Below are 24,478 nucleotides of genomic sequence, written 5' to 3'. Positions count from 1 at the left end.
TTGAGTTCCAGAGACTGCATTAGGTTGGGTCAGAGCGTACCCAATATCAGAATTAGCGAGAAAATCCTGAATGAAGGGAAGTTCCGATGGAGCTTCATCCTTGCTAAGAATGATGGAGTAGTTGTTAGGAACAAACTTAGCTCCATTGAAAATTACTTCTTTTGGTGCCATCTCTGTAAGAAATTAAGTGAGAAAGAGAGTGTTTGCAAAGTGTTTGTTAAAAGTCCTGAAAGAAAACGCTTCAGAGAATATTAGAGAGAGAGAGAGAGAAAGTAAAAGAGATTAGGAATAGAAAAGTAAGTAAAAGATTAGAAAATATTTTAACTCCCATATACATACTCTCTCCACTCAACAGTTATATTTCTGAAGCATGATATACACTTTACACCCGGCACCGTGTGTAATATCCGGGATATATCGTGTAATTATTTTGCTAATAAATAATCATTATATGTGTTCAATATCTATTCTGTGAATTATTTGTTAAGTATTAAATGTGTTGGGATGTTTAAAAATAATATTAATTGAGTATTTTAATTTTTATATGTCCAAAATAAAATATAGATAATTGTCATATCTTCCTAATTATTTTTATGTTGATTTATGATTTTATAGGAAATATATGGATTTTATAAAATCTTTTTCCGAGTATTGAAAAACTATTTTATACAAACGGGAACCAACCGACGTCATCCGTTTTTACGTTTTTATAACCCGAAACTCTTCCGAAAACTCCTTCCTAACCTAATTGCAATATTCCGAGCATTTTCCATGTTTTGACTTTTTCGATCTGGCATACGGTTTGTCCTGCGCGGGTCCCGGCGCAACATTTTCGATACATTATTCGTTTCGGTAAATTAATAAAACTCGTATTTTCGATAAACGGGATCTTTTTATTAAACTATCACAATTATCACCTCGTAATACGTGTATCCAGGCGCTGAGACCAAGACCACAGTACAAATTGTACTGATTTGGATATTTATCCCGAAAACTGGTACCGTTTGGATCAGTTTTTATAAATAAATGTACCAAAACTTTTATTCAAACTACACAAAACTTTTATTCAACCCAACATTACTACTTATCCTGCTACACCTGATCTGGCAATTCAAAGCTCTCTTCGGGAATAGGAAGGAACACTCTTGGTATAAGAGGGTCCCGCTGCTTGACTCGCTTCTTGACTAAGCGGGTCCTGATGGGTTTCATTCTCTACCTTAACTGTAAAACAATAGGAGTGACAATAAAAGAAATGAGCCAAAATTGCTCAACAAGCCTGCAACAATATATATATATATATATATATATATATATATTATAAAGAGAGAGAGAAATAAATGAACCAATAAGCTGCTGGTTTGAACAACCATCTGTATCTGTATATGATAATAATTTGCCAATGATGGCGAGTGCCAAATGAACAAGACTGGAAACAGGAACCAACATATGCACTATAATCTGCTGATCAGTCAGAATATAGTGCGGATCTATACCCAACTGCATAGACCCAACCAACATAAGGAGTACTCAGGCAACTATGGCCTATTAATTAATGGTTTGGGAAAAACCCAGCCTTTATAGTAACCATCCAGTCCAAGGTTGAGCATCCGGAATAATCGGTATGCTATTGATATATCCCAACACCAGGATATACCAGAATATATGTAGGGTAAAAGAATTGAAATATGAACAGGGAATTCAATAAATTGGGTAAATCAAGAATTGAAATGAAACTAGAACAAGTAATAATAAATGGACAACAGTGCATATGAACAATGATTATCAAAGAGAATTGATATGATAGAAAAGAAATATAATTCACTATTCTGAATTTAGAATAGGGGAAAAACTTGCCTTGTGCGTACTTAACCTGGTTTAATTCACTGCCTTCTGACCCTAGCTTGCTCTGCCTTGTTAACACTGAACAAATCATGGAAATATAGGTGTTTAGATAACTTACTATATACGTGTATCTTGAATTGATATCACGCAACCTTATCAGTCTACCCATGCGTTTCTATCTGACTCGCATATATATACATATATTTACACAACACATTTATGCACATAATCACATATAACACGTAACACGTAAAGCACACAATTAATTTCTAGATTTATAATTATTTTTAGAATCAATTCTAGGCTTATACCTGCATTACTAGTCTTATCTGATTTTATTATAATTTTTCGGGATTTATTCGGCTCAATTATATCCCTACTAGGACCTACGAACTATCAGTTATCACCAAACCACTCTTTTTCAGAATAAATTATAACTTACAACTATTTTTATTGGATTCGTCTCATTTTTCTGAGTCTAGGGGTCTTCGTTTCACTTAAATCGGACTAACGGTTGAATTGTTATGAATTAAACACTGATAATTCAATTTATTATTCAATATAGATAATTATTACAACCTTTTAAATCCTAAAATAATTTTTAAATAATTATTTAATAAAAATCAAAGTCAAAAATAATTTTTTTATAATTTTTGGAGTTAAAACGAAGAAGTTACGATTTATTGAAAATTATGTGATTAATTATTGAAATAATTAATCACTTAATAAATAAATAACTAATAAATAATTAATAGATAATTATTTACTAATTTAAAATATTTAATCCCTAATTATTAGGATTAATCACAATTTATTACAAATATTTACAACTCATCGTTATTTATTTGATTAGATCGATTATTTACAAATAATCAATCAACTTAATTAACCGATACGCTATTTATCGAATAACTACGAATTACTCAAATTATAAACCAACTCAACGATTAATCACTCGTATAAATACGAGCTACACACTATTCTCGAATATTACCGAACTAATATATTATTATTGGAATTTAAACGATTCGTTAATCAATTAATTATCAGTATTTAATTATATGATACGAACAATTACTGTAATATTATTCGAATAACTAACGCTCGAATAATAATTCTCATTATCGAATCACTACTCGTAATATTAACTAATTATCAAATTATTAATCAGTTTAATCCTTATTTATTAATTAATTACCTAATTATTAATTAATTAGATAACTAATAAATAATTAGATAAATAATTAAATAATTAAATAATTAAATTAGAATTTATAAATTAATAAAATAATTTAGAAATTAATAATACTATTTTTCAGAATTTAAAACTAATTTTTATTTACTTTTTAGAATTACTAAAAACTGATTTTAATATACTAAAATATAAATAATTAATTAATTAACTAAAAACCCAAAAACATCAACAGGGTTTGGGTTATTAGGATTAAACCCGGGTCGAAACCGGGTTAGAAACCGGGTCGTCCCCAACCCAATCGGGTCGGGAAGAACAGCCGGCCGTTGCCCAGATTTCGGCCCGGCGGAAACTTCCGACGAAGCAAAAACGGCAATCAATCGGCCTCGTTTCTTCTGCTGCTTCGTTCCCTTTCGTTCCCAGGCCTCCCCTGTCGTGTTCCTCCTTCGTTTTATCCGTCCCCGCCGCCTAAACCACCGATAACAGCGGCGGCGGCGCCGCTTTTCCGGCGAGACAAAACCCGAAGCCAAACTCGACAAAACCGGTGTCAATCGACTCCAAAATCGACGATCTAAACATCTATACTAACATAATCATCAAACAATTACCAGAACTTCAAACCCGAATTCGAGAAATTAATCCGAAATTACGAAACACAAATTAATACCTCGGTTGATGATTTTGACGTGATAATCTGATAGAACAGACTTTGGGCTTCAAATCGGTTACTCACACTTCAATTTCTGTCACCAGAATCACCTTCAAAAGTCCGATTGATTCTGCTGCTGTTCTTCACAAAACCCTAACCCTAATCCCCTTTCTTTTTCTTTTTATTTTTTTCTTCTGATTTTTAATTATAATTAACTGATTTAATTAATAGTCATTCAGGTATTTATATTTATGAAAATAATACCCCTAAGTAAAATTAAGGGGCTAATTATACTCCTAATAAAAATATTTGGCCCCAATTTTTATAATTTTTGGGTATTAATAATGAATTTTTAAATATCCAATAAATACAAAATAAATACTAAAAATTCCCAAAAATTGTGAAAAATACAAAAATACAAAGAAAAATGATATATGATAATTTCATAATCATATAAAAATAAAAATGTGATTTTTGTGGGGTTTTTGGTACCCGAAGGGGTCCGGAAAAAGTCGTTTTTCGCGAAAAAGGTCAATTTGTAAAACGTCTAAGGGTTCAGAATAGCGATACGGTATAGGGCATTTTTGGCAAAATAGGGCCAATGATTTTGTTTGAAATACGGGCTTTTAAAACATAGTTTTGAGCTGTACAGGTTTTGATATAATATATATAACTGACGATAGAACGCTCAATAAATATCCAAAACACGTTTGGATCAAAACAACCAACACATAACACATAGCAGTTAGGGTTCAACGACTTAACACATTTAATCACATAATAATACACATAATTTATTATTATTATTATAATACAAGCGTAATTCCTCGGTCGTTACATTCTCCCCCCCTTAACAAGATTCTGACCTCAGAATCTAATTATGCAAATAACTGAGGATAATTTTCTAGCATTTCACTTTCAAGCTCCCAGGTTGATTCTTCAACCACTGGGTTTCTCCATAAAACTCTCACTAATGACACAGACTTATTTCTTAATACCCTCTCTTGCCTATCTAGAATTCTTATTGGCTGTTCTACATATGACAAATCTGCCTGAAGTTCTACTGGTTCATACTCTATTACATGCCTTGTATCAGGATTATACCTCTTAAGCATAGATACATGAAATACGTTGTGAATGTGCTGCATATGGGGTGGTAGAGCTAACTCGTACGCAACCTTCCCAATTTTCTTCAAAATCTCAAATGGTCCAACGTATCGTGGCTTCAATTTCCCTTTATTGCCAAATCTGGTCAATCCTTTCCATGGCGATATTTTGAGCAATACGTGTTCTCCTTCCTGATAGTCCATATCCTTCCTGGCTTGGTTTGCATATCTGCTTTGTCTGTTTTGTGCTGCCTCGATTCGTTTTCGAATAAGATTAATCTTTTCTTTTGTCTGCTGAATTAATTCTGGACCCAAAATCTTGCGTTCTCCAACTTCATCCCAGTGCACGGGTGATCTGCATTTCCTCCCATATAATGCTTCATACGGTGGCATTCCAATACTGTCGTGATAGCTATTATTATAAGAAAATTCCACTAGGGGTAAATGTTCATCCCAACTGCCTTCAAAATCGATCGCACAAACTCGTAGCATGTCTTCAATCGTTTGAATTGTCCTTTCACTTTGGCCGTCAGTTTGCGGATGATAAGCTGTACTCATATTCAACTTCGTTCCTAGACATTCTTGGAATTGTCTCCAAAATCTTGAATTGAAACGAGGATCTCGATCCGATACAATTGATACTGGTACTCCATGACGCATCACAATTTCTTTGAGATACATGTGCACTAATTTGTCGAGCGAAAATCTTTCATTAATTGGTAGAAAATGTGCCGACTTCGTAAGTCTGTCAATGATTACCCATATCGCATCATGATTTGCCCTAGTCCTCGGTAGTCCTACCACAAAATCCATCGCTAGATGTTCCCATTTCCATTCTGGAATGTCTAATGGTTGCAATAACCCACTCGGACGTTGGTGTTCTGCTTTAACTCGCTGGCATGTGTAGCATTTACTCACCCATTCTGCTATCTCCTTCTTCATATTCGGCCACCAAAAGTTTTCCTTCAAATCGCGATACATTTTCGTGCTTCCTGGATGAATGGAATACTTCGAATTGTGCGCATCTCGCATAATTTCTTCTTTTAATTCTGCCACGTTAGGGATCCAGATTCTTGACGCAAAACGTAAAATTCCTTCATTATCTTTCTGAGTTGTAATCTCTTCTCCTGTTAAGTTGTCGTCTTGACTCATCACTTCTTCTTGACAACGACGAATCTTTTCCAGCAATTCTGGTTGGAAAGTCATAGCGTAGATAGTTTCTGCAGATTCATTAGGAATACGAATTTCGATTCCCAATTTGTCGAATTCCCTGGCCAATTCTTCGCATGAAGTCAACCGATTCAATCTTTCTTTTCTGCTTACCGCATCTGCTACAACATTTGCTTTTCCTGGATGATAACTGATTGTAACATCGTAATCTTTAATCAATTCCAGCCATCGACGTTGTCGCATGTTTAGTTCCTTTTGCGTGAAGATATACTTCAGACTTTTATGATCCGTGTAGATTTCACATTTTTCACCGTACAGATAATGTCTCCAAAGCTTTATTGCAAAAACAATTGCTGCCAATTCCAGATCATGCGTAGGATATTTCTGTTCATGAGGTTTAAGTTGTCTCGACGCATATGCAATGACGTTACCATGTTGCATCAACACACATCCTAAACCACGATATGAAGCGTCACTGTAGATAACAAAATTTCCTTGCTCGTCTGGCAATACTAATACTGGTGCCGTCACCAACCGATTCTTCAACTCTTGAAAACTTTCTTCACACTTACTATTCCATTCGAACTTTTCACTTTGTCGAGTTAACTTGGTCAGCGGTGTAGCTATCTTCGCAAAATCTTTGACAAATCTTCGATAATATCCTGCCAAACCTAAGAAACTTCGAACCTCTGTCGGCGTCTTTGGTCTTTCCCAATTCAACACAGCTTCAATCTTTGCTGGATCAACTTGAATGCCTTCTCTGCTGATGATGTGCCCTAAAAACTGCACTTCTTTCAACCAAAATTCGCATTTGGAAAATTTTGCATAAAGCTGCTCCTTCCGTAATATTTCCAATGTCGTTCTTAAATGCGCTGCATGCTCTTCTTCCGTCTTTGAATAGATCAAGATGTCATCAATAAATATAATGATAAACTTATCCAAATACTTCTTGAATATTCGATTCATCAAATCCATAAACGCTGCAGGTGCATTCGTCAATCCAAAAGCCATCACAAGAAATTCATAGTGTTCGTACCTTGTTCTAAACGCTGTCTTTGGAATATCTTCGGCCTTGATCTTTAACTGATGATAGCCTGATCGTAAGTCGATTTTCGAAAACCATGCTGCTCCTTTTAGTTGATCAAATAAATCATCAATGCGAGGTAAAGGATATTTATTCTTGATAGTTAACTTGTTCAGCTCACGATAATCAATACACAGTCGCATACTACCATCCTTCTTTTTCACGAACAATACTGGCGCACCCCATGGGGATACACTTGGCCTTATAATTCCTTTGTCAAGAAGTTCTTGCAACTGCTTTGCTAATTCCCTCATTTCAACAGGTGCCATTCGATATGGAGCTTTCGAAATTGGTTCAGTCCCTGGCGTCAAGTCAATAGTGAATTCGATTTCTCGATCTGGTGGAAGTCCTGGTAATTCGTCCGGAAAAACATCAAGAAATTCACAAACTACAGGAATATCTTCAATCTTCAAATTTCCCTTATCAATATCCCGTACATAGGCTAAATAAGCTTGACATCCTTGACGTAGCAATCTTCTCGTCTGCATTATTGATAGGAATTTCTGCTTTTGCTTCTCACCTTTAAATATTACCGTTTCATTTTCTTCAGTTTGCAATTTCACTCTCTTATTCGCACAGTCAATTTGAGCATTATTACTAGACAGCCAATCCATTCCTAAAATAATATCAAACTCCCCTAACCTAAAAGGTATCAAATCAACTGAAAAATGACATCTCCCTATCTCAATATCACAGCTCGGACATACTCGATCTACTGCAACCTGATCATTATTCGCTAATTTTATGACTAACACTTCATCAAACCACTGAATCTCACAATCTATCTTAGAAATAAAGGCTTCAGAAATAAAAGATCTAGTAGCTCCTGAATCAATCAATACTAAAGCATTTACGGAATTTACAGGAAGTGTACCTGCAACCACATTCGGACTTTGTACCGCTTCCTTCATTGACATGTTGAAAGTCCTTGCTCTGGGCTGATTTTGCTGTGGTAGTGGAGGTGGAGGTAATGCTAAAATTCTTGGAATACTGGCAGCCATTGCAATTCCTCTGCAGTCTTTGGCGATATGTCCTTTTCTCCCACATTGAAAACAAGTAACTTCTGCTTTTCCCGTTGGACATTCTCCAGAATAGTGTCCCCTTTGCTTGCACTTGAAACACGTAACATTTAGCTTGTTGCAAATTCCTGTATGCTTTCTACCACACGTTCTGCAATCAGGTATAGGCGGTCAAATAAGCCTTTGTTGAGTTGGGGCAGGTAGTCGATTTCCCATCCTCTGATTGTTCTGCTCTGGCCTTTTGAAATTTACTTTTCCCCGAGCTTGAAATCCCGGCCTTTTGTTGAAACGATTCTGAAAATTTCCTGGTCCTTTCTCTTTCTGAGCTGCTTCGCTTTCTCCTTCAATAATCATAGCCTTCTGAACAACAGCCATATAAGTTGTCAATTCAAACACAGCTACCCTGCTACGAATCCATGGTTTCAGTCCTTGCTGAAATCTCTTGGCCCGCTTTTCGTCCGTATCCACCTGCTCTGGAACAAACCTTGCCAATTCAGTAAACTTAGTCTCATAATCCGCAACCGATAAGTTGTCTTATTTCAGCTCCAGGAACTTGATCTCCATCTGGTTCTTCATAAAATGAGGAAAATATTTCTCCAAGAAAAGATCAGTGAATCTGTTCCAGGTCACCACACCTTCTTCCAAAGCTTTCTTTGATTCCCACCAGTAATTAGCTTCACCTTTTAGAAAATAGCTAGCGAAATCTGTCTTCTGCTCTTCCTCAACCTTTACCAACGAAAAAGCCTTTTCCATCTCTTTCAGCCAAGCTCTCGCTTTTGTAGGATCTGTGGAACCCATAAATTCCGGTGGCTTCACCGACTGAAATTGCTTGAAAGTAGTCGTAGGTGCTGCTGGTGGTATTTGATGTCCTGGATGAGCGGCTTGCTGTAACATCTGTTGCTGGAACTGCTGTTGCTGCTGCTGCATTTGTTGTTGCATCATCAACATCTGCTGTTGCATGAGATTAAACATCTGATCCATCTGTTTATTATTGTTTTGGCCATCGGTGTTTCCATTCGATGAGTCGGGCTGCGCTTTTCTCTTAGGTGCCATTTTTCTGATAAATAAATAATGGATCTTATTTAATAACAGTATATTAAACATATATTAAAACAGTCGATTCGAGAAATAAAATAACTTATTAAATAACTAAATAGATAAAACAGTATGATATGTTTTAAATTTTTTTTTTTTTTTACAACATGATCGTGAATAAAACTACATTTGTAAATATGCAATGGTACTGAAATAAATGTAAATGCTTAAATGACTGGAAATAAAATAAAGAAAACGTGCAAAAGATTATCTCATATATATATATAGGTAGAACACCAGCTACAGGTGTCAGTGCTTGATACAAAACCCTATGATATAGCAGTCGTACTGCTACTACTATCAGTCAGAGTCAGTAGCTACACTCATACAAACTAGTCATACAATACTATGTTGCCTCTATCTACAAAATATACATAATACAACACTCATTGATCTACTGGTCTCAAAATCCTGGTGGTACGTGGCTCAACTCCTCCTGCACTGCCTCTAGCACTGCCTCGGTAAGTTCCAATGCTCTGCGATATGCTATCTCCGCACTAAGATCCTGCTGTCTCAAATCAGTAAGCTGCTGCGAACTAACCCGGTGAATATGATGTAGTCTCTCTCTCAGTATATAATCCGGTCGTAATGCTCTGACAGGACCATCCGTCTGTGTCTCATACAATCCAAGGATCTCTCTACACTGGTTCTGCCATCTAATCCTCTCCTCCCTCTCTGCCTGAAAGCGCTGGTAAGTCACGGTATGATGCTCATGAAGATCAGTGCTGGAACCTCGAGAAGGTAATGGTCCATCTACCACGATCTCATCTATAAACTCCGGCTGAGGAAACTGATAAACTCCCGGAACAGGTGCATAAATGGCTAATGGGGCAGGAAATAAGACAGGCTGCTCCATAGGCGCATACACAGGCGGCTCTGCCTCTGGCTCCATCGGTGGCATCTCTGGAATCTCGACTGGTGGCATAGGAATCTGAGGCTCTAAATCCTCCCACTGCGGAAGATCAACCATATCAGGAATATCAAACCTCGGAAACTCTAATGGTGGAATATCTGGTATCTCTGGCTCAACGTATGGAAAATAATCTGCAAAACCTGGTACCTCCGGGGGAAGTGGTATCTCTGGTGCTGGCTCAGGTGGCAATGGAGGTAAGATCTGCTCTGACACTGGGGCTACTACCTGTGCATCCACTGGATCTGTCTCGGTCCTCTCCGTAGATGATGATAAAGAAGCCATCTAATATACATAAAAATAATAACGCAAAACAATCAAATCACAATCCTATAACTCATAACTTCTAATCACATAGACAAACAATCCTAACACTCTTACTCTCATCCTATCTTATTTTCCTATCTTATCTTAACCCTAACATTCTTGTTTTCCAAGGTCAATCCTAAGCTCTGATGCCAACTATAACACCCTCCAAATCCGGGGTATAGATTTGGGGCATTATTAACAACAATTACCAACTATACCTGCACAAGCGGAATATTAATATAATAATTACCCCGAACTATCACTACTCAGGATCTTTTAAGGGTTGAGTTTGGAAACAAGAATCATGCACTACACTTTATTACAAACCCAACTAAATAAAACCTGTCTCAAGAACTCTCTTTATTACAAAACTTTATTCTATCTACAGTTTCACTACGCAATCTTTTATTCAAACTACACAAAACTTTTATTCAACCCAACATTACTACTTATCCTGCTACACCTGATCTGGCAATTCAAAGCTCTCTTCGGGAATAGGAAGGAACACTCTTGGTATAAGAGGGTCCCGCTGCTTGACTCGCTTCTTGACTATGCGGGTCCTGATGGGTTTCATTCTCTACCTTAACTGTAAAATAATAGGAGTGACAATAAAAGAAATGAGCCAAAATTGCTCAACAAGCCTGCAACAATATATATATATATATATATTATAAAGAGAGAGAAATAAATGAACCAATAAGCTGCTGGTTTGAACAACCATCTGTATCTGTATATGATAATAATTTGCCAATGATGGCGAGTGCCAAATGAACAAGACTGGAAACAAGAACCAACATATGCACTATAATCTGCTGATCAGTCAGAATATAGTGCGGATCTATACCCAACTGCATAGACCCAACCAACATAAGGAGTACTCAGGCAACTATGGCCTATTAATTAATGGTCTGGGAAAAAACCAGCCTTTATAGTAACCATCCAGTCCAAGGCTAAGCATCCGGAACAATCGGTATGCTATTGATATATCCCAACACCAGGATATACCAGAATATATGTAGGGTAAAAGAATTGAAATATGAACAGGGAATTCAATAAATTGGGTAAATCAAGAATTGAAATGAAACTGGAACAAGTAATAATAAATGGACAACAGTGCATATGAACAATGATTATCAAAGAGAATTGATATGATAGAAAAGATATATAATTCACTAAATAGAATTTAGAGTAGGGGAAAAACTTGCCTTGTGCGTACTTAACCTGGTTTAATTCACTGCCTTCTGACCCTAGCTTGCTCTGCCTTGTTAACACTGAACAAATCATGGAAATATAGGTGTTTAGATAACTTACTATATACGTGTATCTTGAATTGATATCACGCAACCTTATCAGTCTACCCATGCGTTTCTATCTGACTCGCATATATATACATATATTTACACAACACATTTATGCACATAATCACATATAACACATAACACGTAAAGCACACAATTAATTTCTAGATTTATAATTATTTTTAGAATCAATTCTAGGCTTATAACTGCATTACTAGTCTTATCTGATTTTATTATAATTTTTCGGGATTTATTCGGCTCAATTATATCCCTACTAGGACCTACGAACTATCAGTTATCACCAAACCACTCTTTTTCAGAATAAATTATAACTTACAACTATTTTTATTGGATTCGTCTCATTTTTCTGAGTCTAGGGGTCTTCGTTTCACTTAAATCGGACTAACGGTTGAATTGTTATGAATTAAACACTGATAATTCAATTTATTATTCAATATAGATAATTATTACAACCTTTTAAATCCTAAAATAATTTTTAAATAATTGTTTAATAAAAATCAAAGTCAAAAATAATTTTTTTATAATTTTTGGAGTTAAAACGAAGAAGTTACGATTTATTGAAAATTATGTGATTAATTATTGAAATAATTAATCACTTAATAAATAAATAACTAATAAATAATTAATAGATAATTATTTACTAATTTAAAATAATTAATCCCTAATTATTAGGATTAATCACAATTTATTACAAATATTTACAACTCATCGTTATTTATTTGATTAGATCGATTATTTACAAATAATCAATCAACTTAATTAACCGATACGCTATTTATCGAATAACTACGAATTACTCAAATTATAACCAACTCAACGATTAATCACTCGTATAAATACGAGCTACACACTATTCTCGAATATTACCGAACTAATATATTATTATTGGAATTTAAACGATTCGTTAATCAATTAATTATCAGTATTTAATTATATGATACGAACAATTACTGTAATATTATTCGAATAACTAACGCTCGAATAATAATTCTCATTATCGAATCACTACTCGTAATATTAACTAATTATCAAATTATTAATCAGTTTAATCCTTATTTATTAATTAATTACCTAATTATTAATTAATTACCTAATTATTAATTAATTAGATAACTAATAAATAATTAGATAAATAATTAAATAATTAAATAATTAAATTAGAATTTATAAATTAATAAAATAATTTAGAAATTAATAATACTATTTTTCAGAATTTAAAACTAATTTTATTTACTTTTTAGAATTACTAAAAACTGATTTTAATATACTAAAATATAAATAATTAATTAATTAACTAAAAACACAAAAACATCAACAGGGTTTGGGTTATTAGGATTAAACCCGGGTCGAAACCGGGTTAGAAACCGGGTCGTCCCCAACCCAATCGGGTCGGGAAGAACAGCCGGCCGTTGCCCAGATTCCGGCCCGGCGGAAACTTCCGACGAAGCAAAAACGGCAATCAATCGGCCTCGTTTCTTCTGCTGCTTCGTTCCCTTTCGTTCCCAGGCCTCCCCTGTCGTGTTCCTCCTTCGTTTTATCCGTCCCCGCCGCCTAAACCACCGATAACAGCGGCGGCGGCGCCGCTTTTCCGGCGAGACAAAACCCGAAGCCAAACTCGACAAAACCGGTGTCAATCGACTCCAAAATCGACGATCTAAACATCTATACTAACATAATCATCAAACAATTACCAGAACTTCAAACCCGAATTCGAGAAATTAATCCGAAATTACGAAACACAAATTAATACCTCGGTTGATGATTTTGACGTGATAATCTGATAGAACAGACTTTGGGCTTCAAATCGGTTACTCACACTTCAATTTCTGTCATCGGAATCACCTTCAAAAGTCCGATTGATTCTGCTGCTGTTCTTCACAAAACCCTAACCCTAATCCCCTTTCTTTTTCTTTTTATTTTTTTTCTTCTGATTTTTAATTATAATTAACTGATTTAATTAATAGTCATTCAGGTATTTATATTTATGAAAATAATACCCCTAAGTAAAATTAAGGGGCTAATTATACTCCTAATAAAAATATTTAGCCCCAATTTTTATAATTTTTGGGTATTAATAATGAATTTTTAAATATCCAATAAATACAAAATAAATACTAAAAATTCCCAAAAATTGTGAAAAATACAAAATACAAAGAAAAATGATATATGATAATTTCATAATCATATAAAAATAAAAATGTGATTTTTGTGGGGTTTTTGGTACCCGAAGGGGTCCGGAAAAAGTCGTTTTTCGCGAAAAAGGTCAATTTGTAAAACGTCTAAGGGTTCAGAATAGCGATACGGTATAGGGCATTTTTGGCAAAATAGGGCCAATGATTTTGTTTGAAATACGGGCTTTTAAAAACATAGTTTTGAGCTGTACAGGTTTTGATATAATATATATAACTGACGATAGAACGCTCAATAAATATCCAAAACACGTTTGGATCAAAACACCAACACATAACACATAGCAGTTAGGGTTCAACGACTTAACACATTTAATCACATAATAATACACATAATTTATTATTATTATAATATAATACAAGCGTAATTCCTCGGTCGTTACAAAATTCTTTTCACAGCTATTAGATGAGGTTCTCTTGGATAAGTCTAAAATCTCTGTAGTTAGTAATATTTACTGATGCTCCAGTGTCTTTATCTAACTTTGTGGTTGTGGCCATGGGAGTGGATGCAGTTGAACTATCATGCATTCCAAATTTCTTGAGTAAATTTCTGGTGTACTTGGATTGATTTATGAAAGTACCTTCTTCAGTTTGCTTGACTTGAAGTCCCAGAAAATAGCTAAGTTCTCCCATCATACTCATTTGATATCTTGACTGCATTAACTTTGAAAACTTTTCACAGAGTTTGGCATTTGTAGAACCAAAAATGATATCATCAACATAAATTTGGACTAAAAGTAAGTCCTTTCCATGGTTGATATAGAACAGAGTTTTATCAATTGTGCCTCTGGTAAATCCACTTTCCAGAAGAAATTGTGCTAGAGTTTCATACCATGCTCTTGGAGCTTGCTTTAGACCATAGAGTGCTTTATCAAGCCTGTAGACATGATTTGGAAATTCTGGATCTACAAAGCCTGGAGGTTGTTCAACATATACCTCTTCCTCTAATTCTCCATTGAGAAATGCACTCTTTACATCCATTTGAAAGACTTTAAACTTCTTGTGAGTAGCATAAGCCAAAAAGATTCTTATGGCTTCCAATCTAGCAACTGGAGCATATGTTTCATCATAATCAATACCCTCCTATTGAGAATATTCTTTTAACAACCAGTCTTTCTTTATTCCTTGTTATTATGCCATCACTGTCCGTTTTGTTTCTGAACACCCATTTTGTGCCAACAATGGACCTGTTCTTTGGTCTTGGCACTAGGGTCCAGAATTTATTTCTTTCAAACTCATTTAGCTCTTCCTGCATTGCTTACACCCAATCAGCATCTTGAAGAGCTTCTTCCACTTTCTTTGGTTTAGTCTGAGATAGAAAGGAATGATAGAGGCATTCATTTATTGTTGTTCTACTTCTGACACCTGCTTCAGGATCTCCAATTTTTAAGTCAGGTGTGTGTGATTTAGTCAACTTCCTTGCAGATGGAAGTTGATCTCTAGAACTGGATCCTCCCCCATGATCCATGTTATCTCCATCAGCATTTTCCGTTGATCCCTCTGAAGTTATGCTCTCTGAGATTCCAGAATTTGATTTGGATCCTTCAGGAATTGAAGAATTAGAGTTTCCAGAATTGTCAGAATTTAGCTCATCAGAACTTGATAAATCAGAACTTGAAGAGCCAGTGACTGGTTCTGATGCTTCTTGAGAGTCTTGAGATGTGGTATGATCATCAGCTTGCTCCCCCTGAACAGGTGCATTTTCCTTTGGAGCAGTTACCACAGTTTCAATGACATCAGAATTTAACCCGTCAGAACTTACAGGATCAGGATTTAGGTCATCAGAATTTACATAATCAAAATTTACATCTTCATTTTCAAATCTCAGCTGATCATGATCATTGAAATCTTCAAGTCCAGTAATATTTTTTCATCAAAAGATACATTGATTGATTCCATGACAACCCTTGTTCTTAAATTGTAGACTCTGAAGGCTTTTGTGGAAAGTGGATATCCAACAATAATTCTTTCATCAGCTTTTAGATCAAATTTTGACAGCTATTCAGGATGAGTCTTAAGAACAAAACACTTGCATCCAAATACATGAAAGTATTCCAGATTTGGCTTCTTTTTCTTCACCATCTCATATGGTGTTTTTCCATGCTTGTTTATGAGTGTAGCATTCTGTGTAAAATAAGCAGTCTGCACAGCTTCAGCCCAAAATAGGTTGGTAGCTTTGCTTCATCAAGCATAGTTCGTGCAGCTTCAATAAGAGTCATGTTCTTTCTTTCTACAAATCCATTATGCTGTGGAGTTCCAGGTGCAGAAAATTCCTGCTTTATCCCTTGCTCTTTGCAGAACTCTTCCATGATTGAATTCTGAACTCAATGCCATTATCACTTCTTATTATTTTAACAGAATCTTTGACTAACTTATCTAGCTGTCTGACATGATCAGTTAGAGTATATGCAGTTTCATTCTTTTTGTGCAAGAAATACACCCAAGTGTATCTTGTGAACTCATCCACTATAACCATAGAATATTTCTTCTTTGAAATAGACATGACATTTACTGGACCAAATATATCATGCAGTAAGTGATAAGGCTCAAGAATTTAGGATTCGGTTTTTCTCTTGAATGAAGATTTTCTTTGTTTTGCCTTTTGACATGAGTCACAAAGACCATCAGGAGCAAATATTGATTTTGGCAGTCCTCTCACAAGATCTTTCTTTACTAGCTCATTTACATTGTTGAAATTTAAATGAGAGAGTCTCTTGTGCCAATTCCAGTTTTCTTCAATTGATGCTCTGCTTAACAGATAGATTGCAGAACCATCAGAATTTGTTGAAAGTCTGGCTTCATATATGTTACCATGTCTGTAACCTTTTAGAACCACTTTGCCTGTAGAATTACTTACAACTTCACAGTGTTCTTCAAAGAAATCCACATGATAACCTCTGTCACAGATTTGACTCACACTTAGCATATTGTGTTTAAGTCCTGAGACAAAAGCTACTGTTTCAATTATGACATTCCCAAGATTGATATTTCCATATCTCAGAGTCTTTCCCATTTGCCATCTCCATAAGAAACTCCTGGGCCAGCTTTCTCCATAAAGTCTGATAGCAGGGCTTTATATCCACTCATATGTCCTGAACATCCACTGTCCAAAACCAGGATGTTTTTCCTGTTGCCCTGCAATCACAAAGACCACTATTGATTAGTTTTAAGGACCTAGACTTGCTTGGATCCTTTGGCCTTGTTAAGTTTGTTAGCATTTGCAGCGGATTTAGTTTCAGAATTTATGCTAACATGTTTTTTATTATATTTTAATCAGACTTATATCAGACTTTATATTTGAAGGAAAAATGCTAACTTTCTTTAAAGAAGGTTTTATTTCATAATAATCATAATACAGACTATGATATTCCTGACAAGTATAAATGGAATGCCATGAACTACCACAATGAAAACAAGGATTTTGTGGTTTAAACCTAAGAGACTGACTCTTAACTCCTGACTTAGGAGGTAAGGAGTTAATGTTTTTATTTTTCCTGTAAAAAGAAGCAAGATGGTTAGGGTTTCCACAATTAAAGCACTTCTTTCTAGGAGCATTAGGAATAGGCATATAATTATTACTTTTATTCACACCTTCCTTTCTATTCCTTATTTTCCTAGCTTCTTTTACCTAGTTTACATTTTTAATCTTTTTAGCTTATACTTAAGCTGCTTCTTTGTCATTAAGCCAATGTTTACCAAAGCTGGTTTATCCTGTTTTAATTTGTCAGAAGTTGACTTTTCTTTGACTTCTGTTTTAGAGTTTTTCATCTCTTCACAATCATACACAACAGTTTTTGCAACAAATTTAACAGGATTTACCTTTGGCTTAATTGGCAAAGTCCCTTTCTCACTTTTACCATCTTTATAACCTAACCCCTCTTTCCAGTTTCCACTACTTAGAATATTCTGAGTTGTTTTGCCTGAGTTAGTCCAAGTCCTGATGATTTCTCTTTCTTTTTCTAATTCAGTTTTTAGATAATCATTCTATTTAAGCAATTCATTCTTAACATACACATCATTATCTTTCTCTGTCTGAATAGTGTTCATCTTGACTAACTCTTCTTCTAGATAGCTATTTCTATTTTTGTACTTTAGATTTTTAGATTTTAATCTTTCATTCTCTAAAGTCTGATCTCTATAGCTAATATAAATGTTTTTCAGAAATAATCTTAACTCAATAATATTATCTATATCAAAAGCAAGAGTTGATAGAGGTACCTTTAGTTCAGCAGCATCAGAACTGCTATCAGCATTTGCCATTAGGGCATAGTTCACCTCTTCTTCAGATTCTGAAGTGTCTGCCAGTTTTTCTTCTCTGTGATAAGTGCTTGGCCTTTATCACCTTTTCATTTCTTGCAATCAGGAGAGATGTGGCCTCTTTCACCACAATTGTAGCATTTGATATTTGAGTTGTCTCCTCTGTCAGACTTTCCTCCTTTGCCTTCAGTCATTTTGAACCCTTTCTTGTCAGACCTTCCACCTTTCCTGGAAAAGTTCTTACCCTTTCGGAATTTCTTGTAGGCTATCTTTGTGATACCCTTCACCATAAGAGCACACAGTTGTATCATCTCTACATCAACATCCACTTCAAATAAATTTCAATTTCTGAATCATCATCATCAGAATCTAATGACTCTGAATCAGACTGTATGAAAGCCTTTCCTTTTGCCTTCCTAGAGACAATTGGCTTTTCTTCAGTCTTTAAAGCAACTGTCTTAGACTTCCCTCCATGCCTCTTCTTTCTTTGCTCCATCTCAAGTTCATGAGGCTTGAGCATCCCATAGATTTCATCAAGAGACATATTAGCAAGTTCATAGTTGTCTCTTATTGTAGTAGCTTTCAAATCCCACTTTTCAGGAAGAGCTAGTAGGAATTTCAGATTTGAATCTTCTGTATCATATTCCTTATCTACTAGTCACAGATCATTCAACAGCTTTGTGAATCTGTCATATGTCTCATTTAGTGACTTATCAGATTTTGAGTCAATGTGCTCATACTCATGTGTGAGTATTGTCTTCCTGTTCTTTTTGATGGCATTGGTCACTTCCAATGTATCCTAGATTTCTTTTGCAGTCTTGCATCCAATCACCCTGTTTGACATAACATTGTCAAGTGCACTATAAAGCAAGTATCTTACTTTTGCATCCTTGCCCAGTGAAGAGATGTCTTTAGTTGTGAGTTCTCTCTTTTCTTTGGGAATCATCTTCTGGCTCATTCCCAACTGCAACAGAAAGCTTTGTGGGCTTGTGTGGACCATCATAAATTATGTCTAAATATTCTGGATCTGTAGCTTCCAGAAACATGGCCATCTTCACACTCCATACAGGGTACTCAGACACCCTGAGCATGGGAACCCTGATGGTTTCATATCTACTAGTGTTTTGAATGGGTTGAACCTTTGCAGGTTCTTGAGGGTCTGGTATTTTTGCTTGATCAGACATGATTGTTTGTTTGTTTGGATCTTAACTATTTGTAAGCTTAACAGATTGGTTCTAATACCACTTGTTAGGCCTCATTGATACTATAGAAGGGGGTTGAATATAGTATCTACAATCAATTCGATTATAAACACAAGTATGTAACAGAAAACAAGTTTATTCATAATATCAAACTCTGTTACAGTAGGTTTAAACTACTCTCTCAGTGATGTATGATATCACTAAGAGCTGTTAGGGTTACAATGAATAATATTCTCGTGAATGATAACACTTATAGTGTAAAGCCTAATATGTGTTATATACTACACAGTTACAAGATATCTCCTAATATATATATTATGATTCTGTTTCCTAGAATACATCAATCAGAGATTATCTACTGCAGTCCTATAGATTTCCAATTCTTCATGCATATCTTCACCTGTTTAATCCAGATCCTCTCCTATAAATTAGCTGTTTTCCTTATCTGAAGTGTACCCGCACTTAAGTCCTGATATAAGTTCTGACGCCTTAAGTTCTGATAACTTCCTTTCATCACTCAGTTCTGATTTCCAGTTAAGTTCTGATATTCTGATAATAAGTCCTGAAACTAAACTTTTATTAAACTTGAAAGGTGTTACAACTACGGTATCGGTTACAAGGGATTAATCTCAAATCAATTATTACAAATCTAGAATAAATTTGACATGAACTTTTTTATTTTTGTAATTAAAAGATCAAATGCTAAAAGCGATTTGAGATTAAGTTCTAGGGATTTTAATCCGCTAGATTGATACACAAGAACAAGAGAGTGATTTCTAGTTGATTGGATTTAACTTTACAAGCTAGAAATTGTAAACTTGAATTAGCAGATAAGATGAAATATTTTGGCTGCTTGTTCTCTTTTTTTCTTTTCTTCTGTTTGATTGCTCTCTGTATGTGTTATGTAAATGAATTGGTCTCTGCTTGTTTTTAATCACCACAGCCAGAATGTTGAACTGGTGTGACAATCCTTTAGAGCTAGTAAGACAATTAAAATGAACTAGCAAGACTTTCGGTATGACTATTGATTGTCATACCGATTGTCATAGTAGTACAAATGAATTGTCTTACTGAATTAATAAGTGATTTTAATCTAAACAATAATTCTATCAAGACAATCAACTGAATTAGCATGACTTTCAGTATGACTATCAATTGTCATACCGATTGTCATACTAGTACAATTAGTTGTCTTTTTAGAATTAAAACAGATTTTAATCAATTAAAATTCTGTAAATCCTTAATATTAATTCTAACTTAATTAATCAATTTAATTCAATTAATCAATAAATTAATCTTTGCAGATATAATTTATTTCTTAATTAAATTATATGACTTAATTAATTAATAGAGAATTAATACTAACGCTGAGCAGCATCCATTCTTCTGACAATCTTCTGAAAGTCACTGAGACTTATGAATCAATTCCGCCACTTCAATGCTGACACTCGATGTACTGTCTGGTTCATGAGTGACTAACTTCCGTGACGTTTCTTCATTTCTTGACTTTGATATTCTGATTGAATCCTTGTAATAAATTGATACCTTGACGAGATCTCTGTCACTTGATTAAATCCATGATATTGATTTACATCACTGAGGCATGATCAAATTCTTGAACTTCTTCCAGTGAATCTTCAAGTCTGCAGATGAACAATGTTTCTTTGATCTTTGACAGATGTTACTTTGTGAGATCTCTCTGATGATTGATCCACTATTTACTTATTACATTCTTATTTGAGTTGAGTTAAATACTCGATAAACGAGTAGGCTATGACATATGCCTTTCACTAATAATTACTATAATTTTAGTGATGCTATCATGTTTGAGTTGGGTTTCAAGTTAGGGGAGATTAAAAAGGTCTAGGCATGTTTATTATGCTAGATTCTTTATGATTATTACTAACATATTTGTGAGGATCTTGTGATTGAGAACCCAACCAACAAACTGGATTGTTGGGTTCAAGAAAGAAGAGTAATTGATGATTTAAACATGGTTGATCACCACAAGGAAGTGCCCCTTATTTATTTACCTATCATGGAGGGCCTTCATGTAAGTGAGGTAAATACTTCTGTCTCTACTCCTTCAACCTCTCAAGTTTCTTTGTCATTGACTGTGGCTATGGCATATATGTCAATGACATAACAGATGCCTACCCAAGCCATAAAATCCAAAACTTCAAAATCCAAATCAGAGAAACCACACTCTGGTGTCTCTCAAAAGATGCCAGTTTCAAAATCTACCAACACCAAAGAGGGGAGTGTGAAGGGTGGTAAGATTGGTGAGGGACAGGGTGAACAAAAAGAAACCCTAAGAATAAGATTGGTGAGGTGAGTGTACCCAAACCTAGCCACACCACAGTTTCCCAACAAACTGTGGTGCTTAATAAGGAAATTAGCACATATCTAGTTTCATCCTCCCAAAGGATGCTACTATTGAAACAAGCTCCCAACCAGGAGCACAGGTAAAAAGGGCTAGGGACACAGACTCGCCACAAACTTATACAAGAACGAAGAAATCTAGAAAACTTGGGGATGCACAGGGATCACATACAGTGCAAACTGCAGCTAAAGACTCAGTCACTGCACCTTCTCAAATTCAGTTTGATGTGGCTCCAATAAATATGGAATCACAGCCAAAATCTTTTTCTTATGAAGCTGAGGCATTTACTCACCCTGTGTCAGCATATCAAGCTTTAGCTGAACAAGACAATGTCGCTGCTGAAAATATGTTGAACTTGGTGCATACTACTGCTTCGATACAAAGGGCCAAGGATGTTATAACTGCTCTGCCTTCCACACCTAGTAGTGACTTTGAATTGGCTGAAGAATCATTTGGGGGTGATGGTGAGGATGATGATGATGATGATAGCATGAGCATAGGGGGAGATGCAGACATTCCATCCTGGATGCTAACCAAAGACTATTGTGGCGCCCCAAAATCCGGGGTTAGGAATCTCGGAGGCCACGCCATCTAAACCACTACAAACCACCTACCTCACACCACAAATATAAATACTCACACTTTACGACCCCACACTTATCACACACACACACTTATTAAGTCTTGGAAACGAATCATTCATAACTAGAGTAATTCAAACCACCAAGTGATAAATATTACAACCCAAAATAATTAAGTCTTACCGGGGAGTAACCTTTAAGTAAGGGTAGTCCGTCGGCCAATATATGTTTCTTGTTTATTACCTTATATAAGTCATACTTATAAATAAGCCGAACTAAAAAAAATGAAAATCAATCAAGCTTATTCGGACTACCTGGGGTACAGCGCCAAACAACCTACGGAACAACTGGCAATTTCCTACCCATTTCCTGGATGTGGTTCTCATGGTAGGCATCTTGATTCACTGTTGTGTTGTGTCAATTTAAAAAAAAACAAGTGTGAGCTATAATTCCCAGCATAATAATGTACAGTATGAAAATGAATGTATGATAAACTTACGTAAAACATCATATATGATAATTATGTTTTATTCAAAATAGTTTTCCTTGGTGATACACACCTTTTATAAAAACAATCCTTTAGTGGATTTTATTAACCTGCGAATACCTTAATAGTAAACCCAACACCTAGGCTTGGGTTACGGTATTATATCACAATTCCAATTGGAAGAATAGGACACTCGTTGGAGCCATCACATATGATGATCAGTCGTAATACGATAATAGTAACATTTTCTACTAGTAGAAGGACGACACCTTTGTATCCCGGTTATCACCCTTGCCACATTTGGGCTACGTGTCCCATTTTGGGGTATATACATACTTCAGAAGTTCGTGAGTACACAGAGTACCTTTGCCTGCGGTACCTTTGGTAGTCCATCTAGCATACATAGTACCAGAGTCTACCCTCCCTTGTCCTTTTAAAAGAATTCTATCATATTTCAAGAACTCGAACCACATCGAAGTTCTCCAAGCGTTTTGCTTGTTGATAGAAACAGCTTATCTTATTAGGATATATACATATATATATATATATATTTTATACGTACTTTCGAAATTTTCGGAGGAAGTACTAAGGATGTGAGTTGACCGTTGTCAACAGATAATTAAATAAGGGGAAAAAGTTTCTCCTTTAAACTATATTCAAAATATTAAAATAAGTCGGGATAAATTTCTCCGTCGACGATCTGAAATTATTCGAATGATTTTCGAAAATCAGAAAGTATTTTAAATCCGGTTCTATGATTTTTAATTCATAAATAAACCCTTTAATAAATATAAATACTTAAATGATATCGAAAATACGATCTTAGAAATCGTTTTAATAAAAGTTCGAGGTGTTTATATTTTGTAAGTGGACGTGGAGTCCCTTTAAAACGTACTACTATGGACTTGTAATCGTCCTATAATATCACCGAAATGATTCTGGGTTTTTATCTTGAAATCCCGACCGACTCTCAGTCTTATTATAATATGTCCAAGCTTATAGCGGAATTAAACATTTCACGATATATACTTATCGTACAACATCGCTACATTATGGCAAAATTCAATAACTACGTATCATGGCAAGCATGGTATTATGCAATGAATAAAACAATCCTTTCAAAACACAATAGTAAATGGAGTTGGGTTTGTAAACTTGCCTGGGTATCTCGAGGTGGAAGATGCTCTAGGTTCCGCTCAGAATTCTATAATCATAAACACAAGTCGTCTCGCGTTAGGTCCCGTTCTAATTTACGGCTACCCGCACTCATGCGCTAATTATTATGAACCCCTCACTTATATTACCCTTATTAGTTCTTTAAGTCCTTATTACATTATGGTCGCTTCCTTTTCAAAGTATCTTAAGTCCATTTTCATTTTCGTCGTCGGCTCCGCTTATGGATTCTACGGTATCTAATCGCCGATCTCGGCTCCGATATTTTTATAAATGAAAAATCATTATTTTTCACTTAAAATTTTTATGGAAGTTAGGAAACTCAATATAAACTCTCTGTAAAATTTTAATTATTATGACATTCTTAAGTCGATCCTTTATATTTTCAAAATTCGTAATTCGTAGCGGTTTTTGTCGAGTAAATCACTTTTAGTAAAACTGCCATAACGTTTGATCCGTAAATCGGAATCAAGCGATTCAAGTGCCTAAACGATCCTTATAACATGTATAT

At 35.2% G+C, this 24,478-nt stretch overlaps 1 protein-coding gene across 1 annotated transcript in view; it reads right to left on the bottom strand.

Annotated features, from left to right (window-relative positions):
• Positions 1-3,502: 3,502 nt before the first annotated feature.
• The window catches only part of LOC141682509 (uncharacterized), a 45,305-nt gene continuing 24,329 nt past the window's right edge, over positions 3,503-24,478 (bottom strand). The window contains exons 3-5 of the mRNA XM_074487230.1: positions 10,218-10,352; positions 9,633-10,109; positions 3,503-3,613 (exon numbers count right to left, since the gene is read on the bottom strand). Of these exons, the coding sequence (XP_074343331.1) occupies positions 3,503-3,613; positions 9,633-10,109; positions 10,218-10,352 (723 nt within the window). The remainder of the gene's footprint in view (positions 3,614-9,632; positions 10,110-10,217; positions 10,353-24,478) is intronic.

The sequence above is a fragment of the Apium graveolens genome, chromosome 1, assembly GCF_009905375.1.
Source record: "Apium graveolens cultivar Ventura chromosome 1, ASM990537v1, whole genome shotgun sequence".
Taxonomy (NCBI): domain Eukaryota; kingdom Viridiplantae; phylum Streptophyta; class Magnoliopsida; order Apiales; family Apiaceae; genus Apium; species Apium graveolens.
This window is presented reverse-complemented; position numbering and strand designations above follow the sequence as displayed.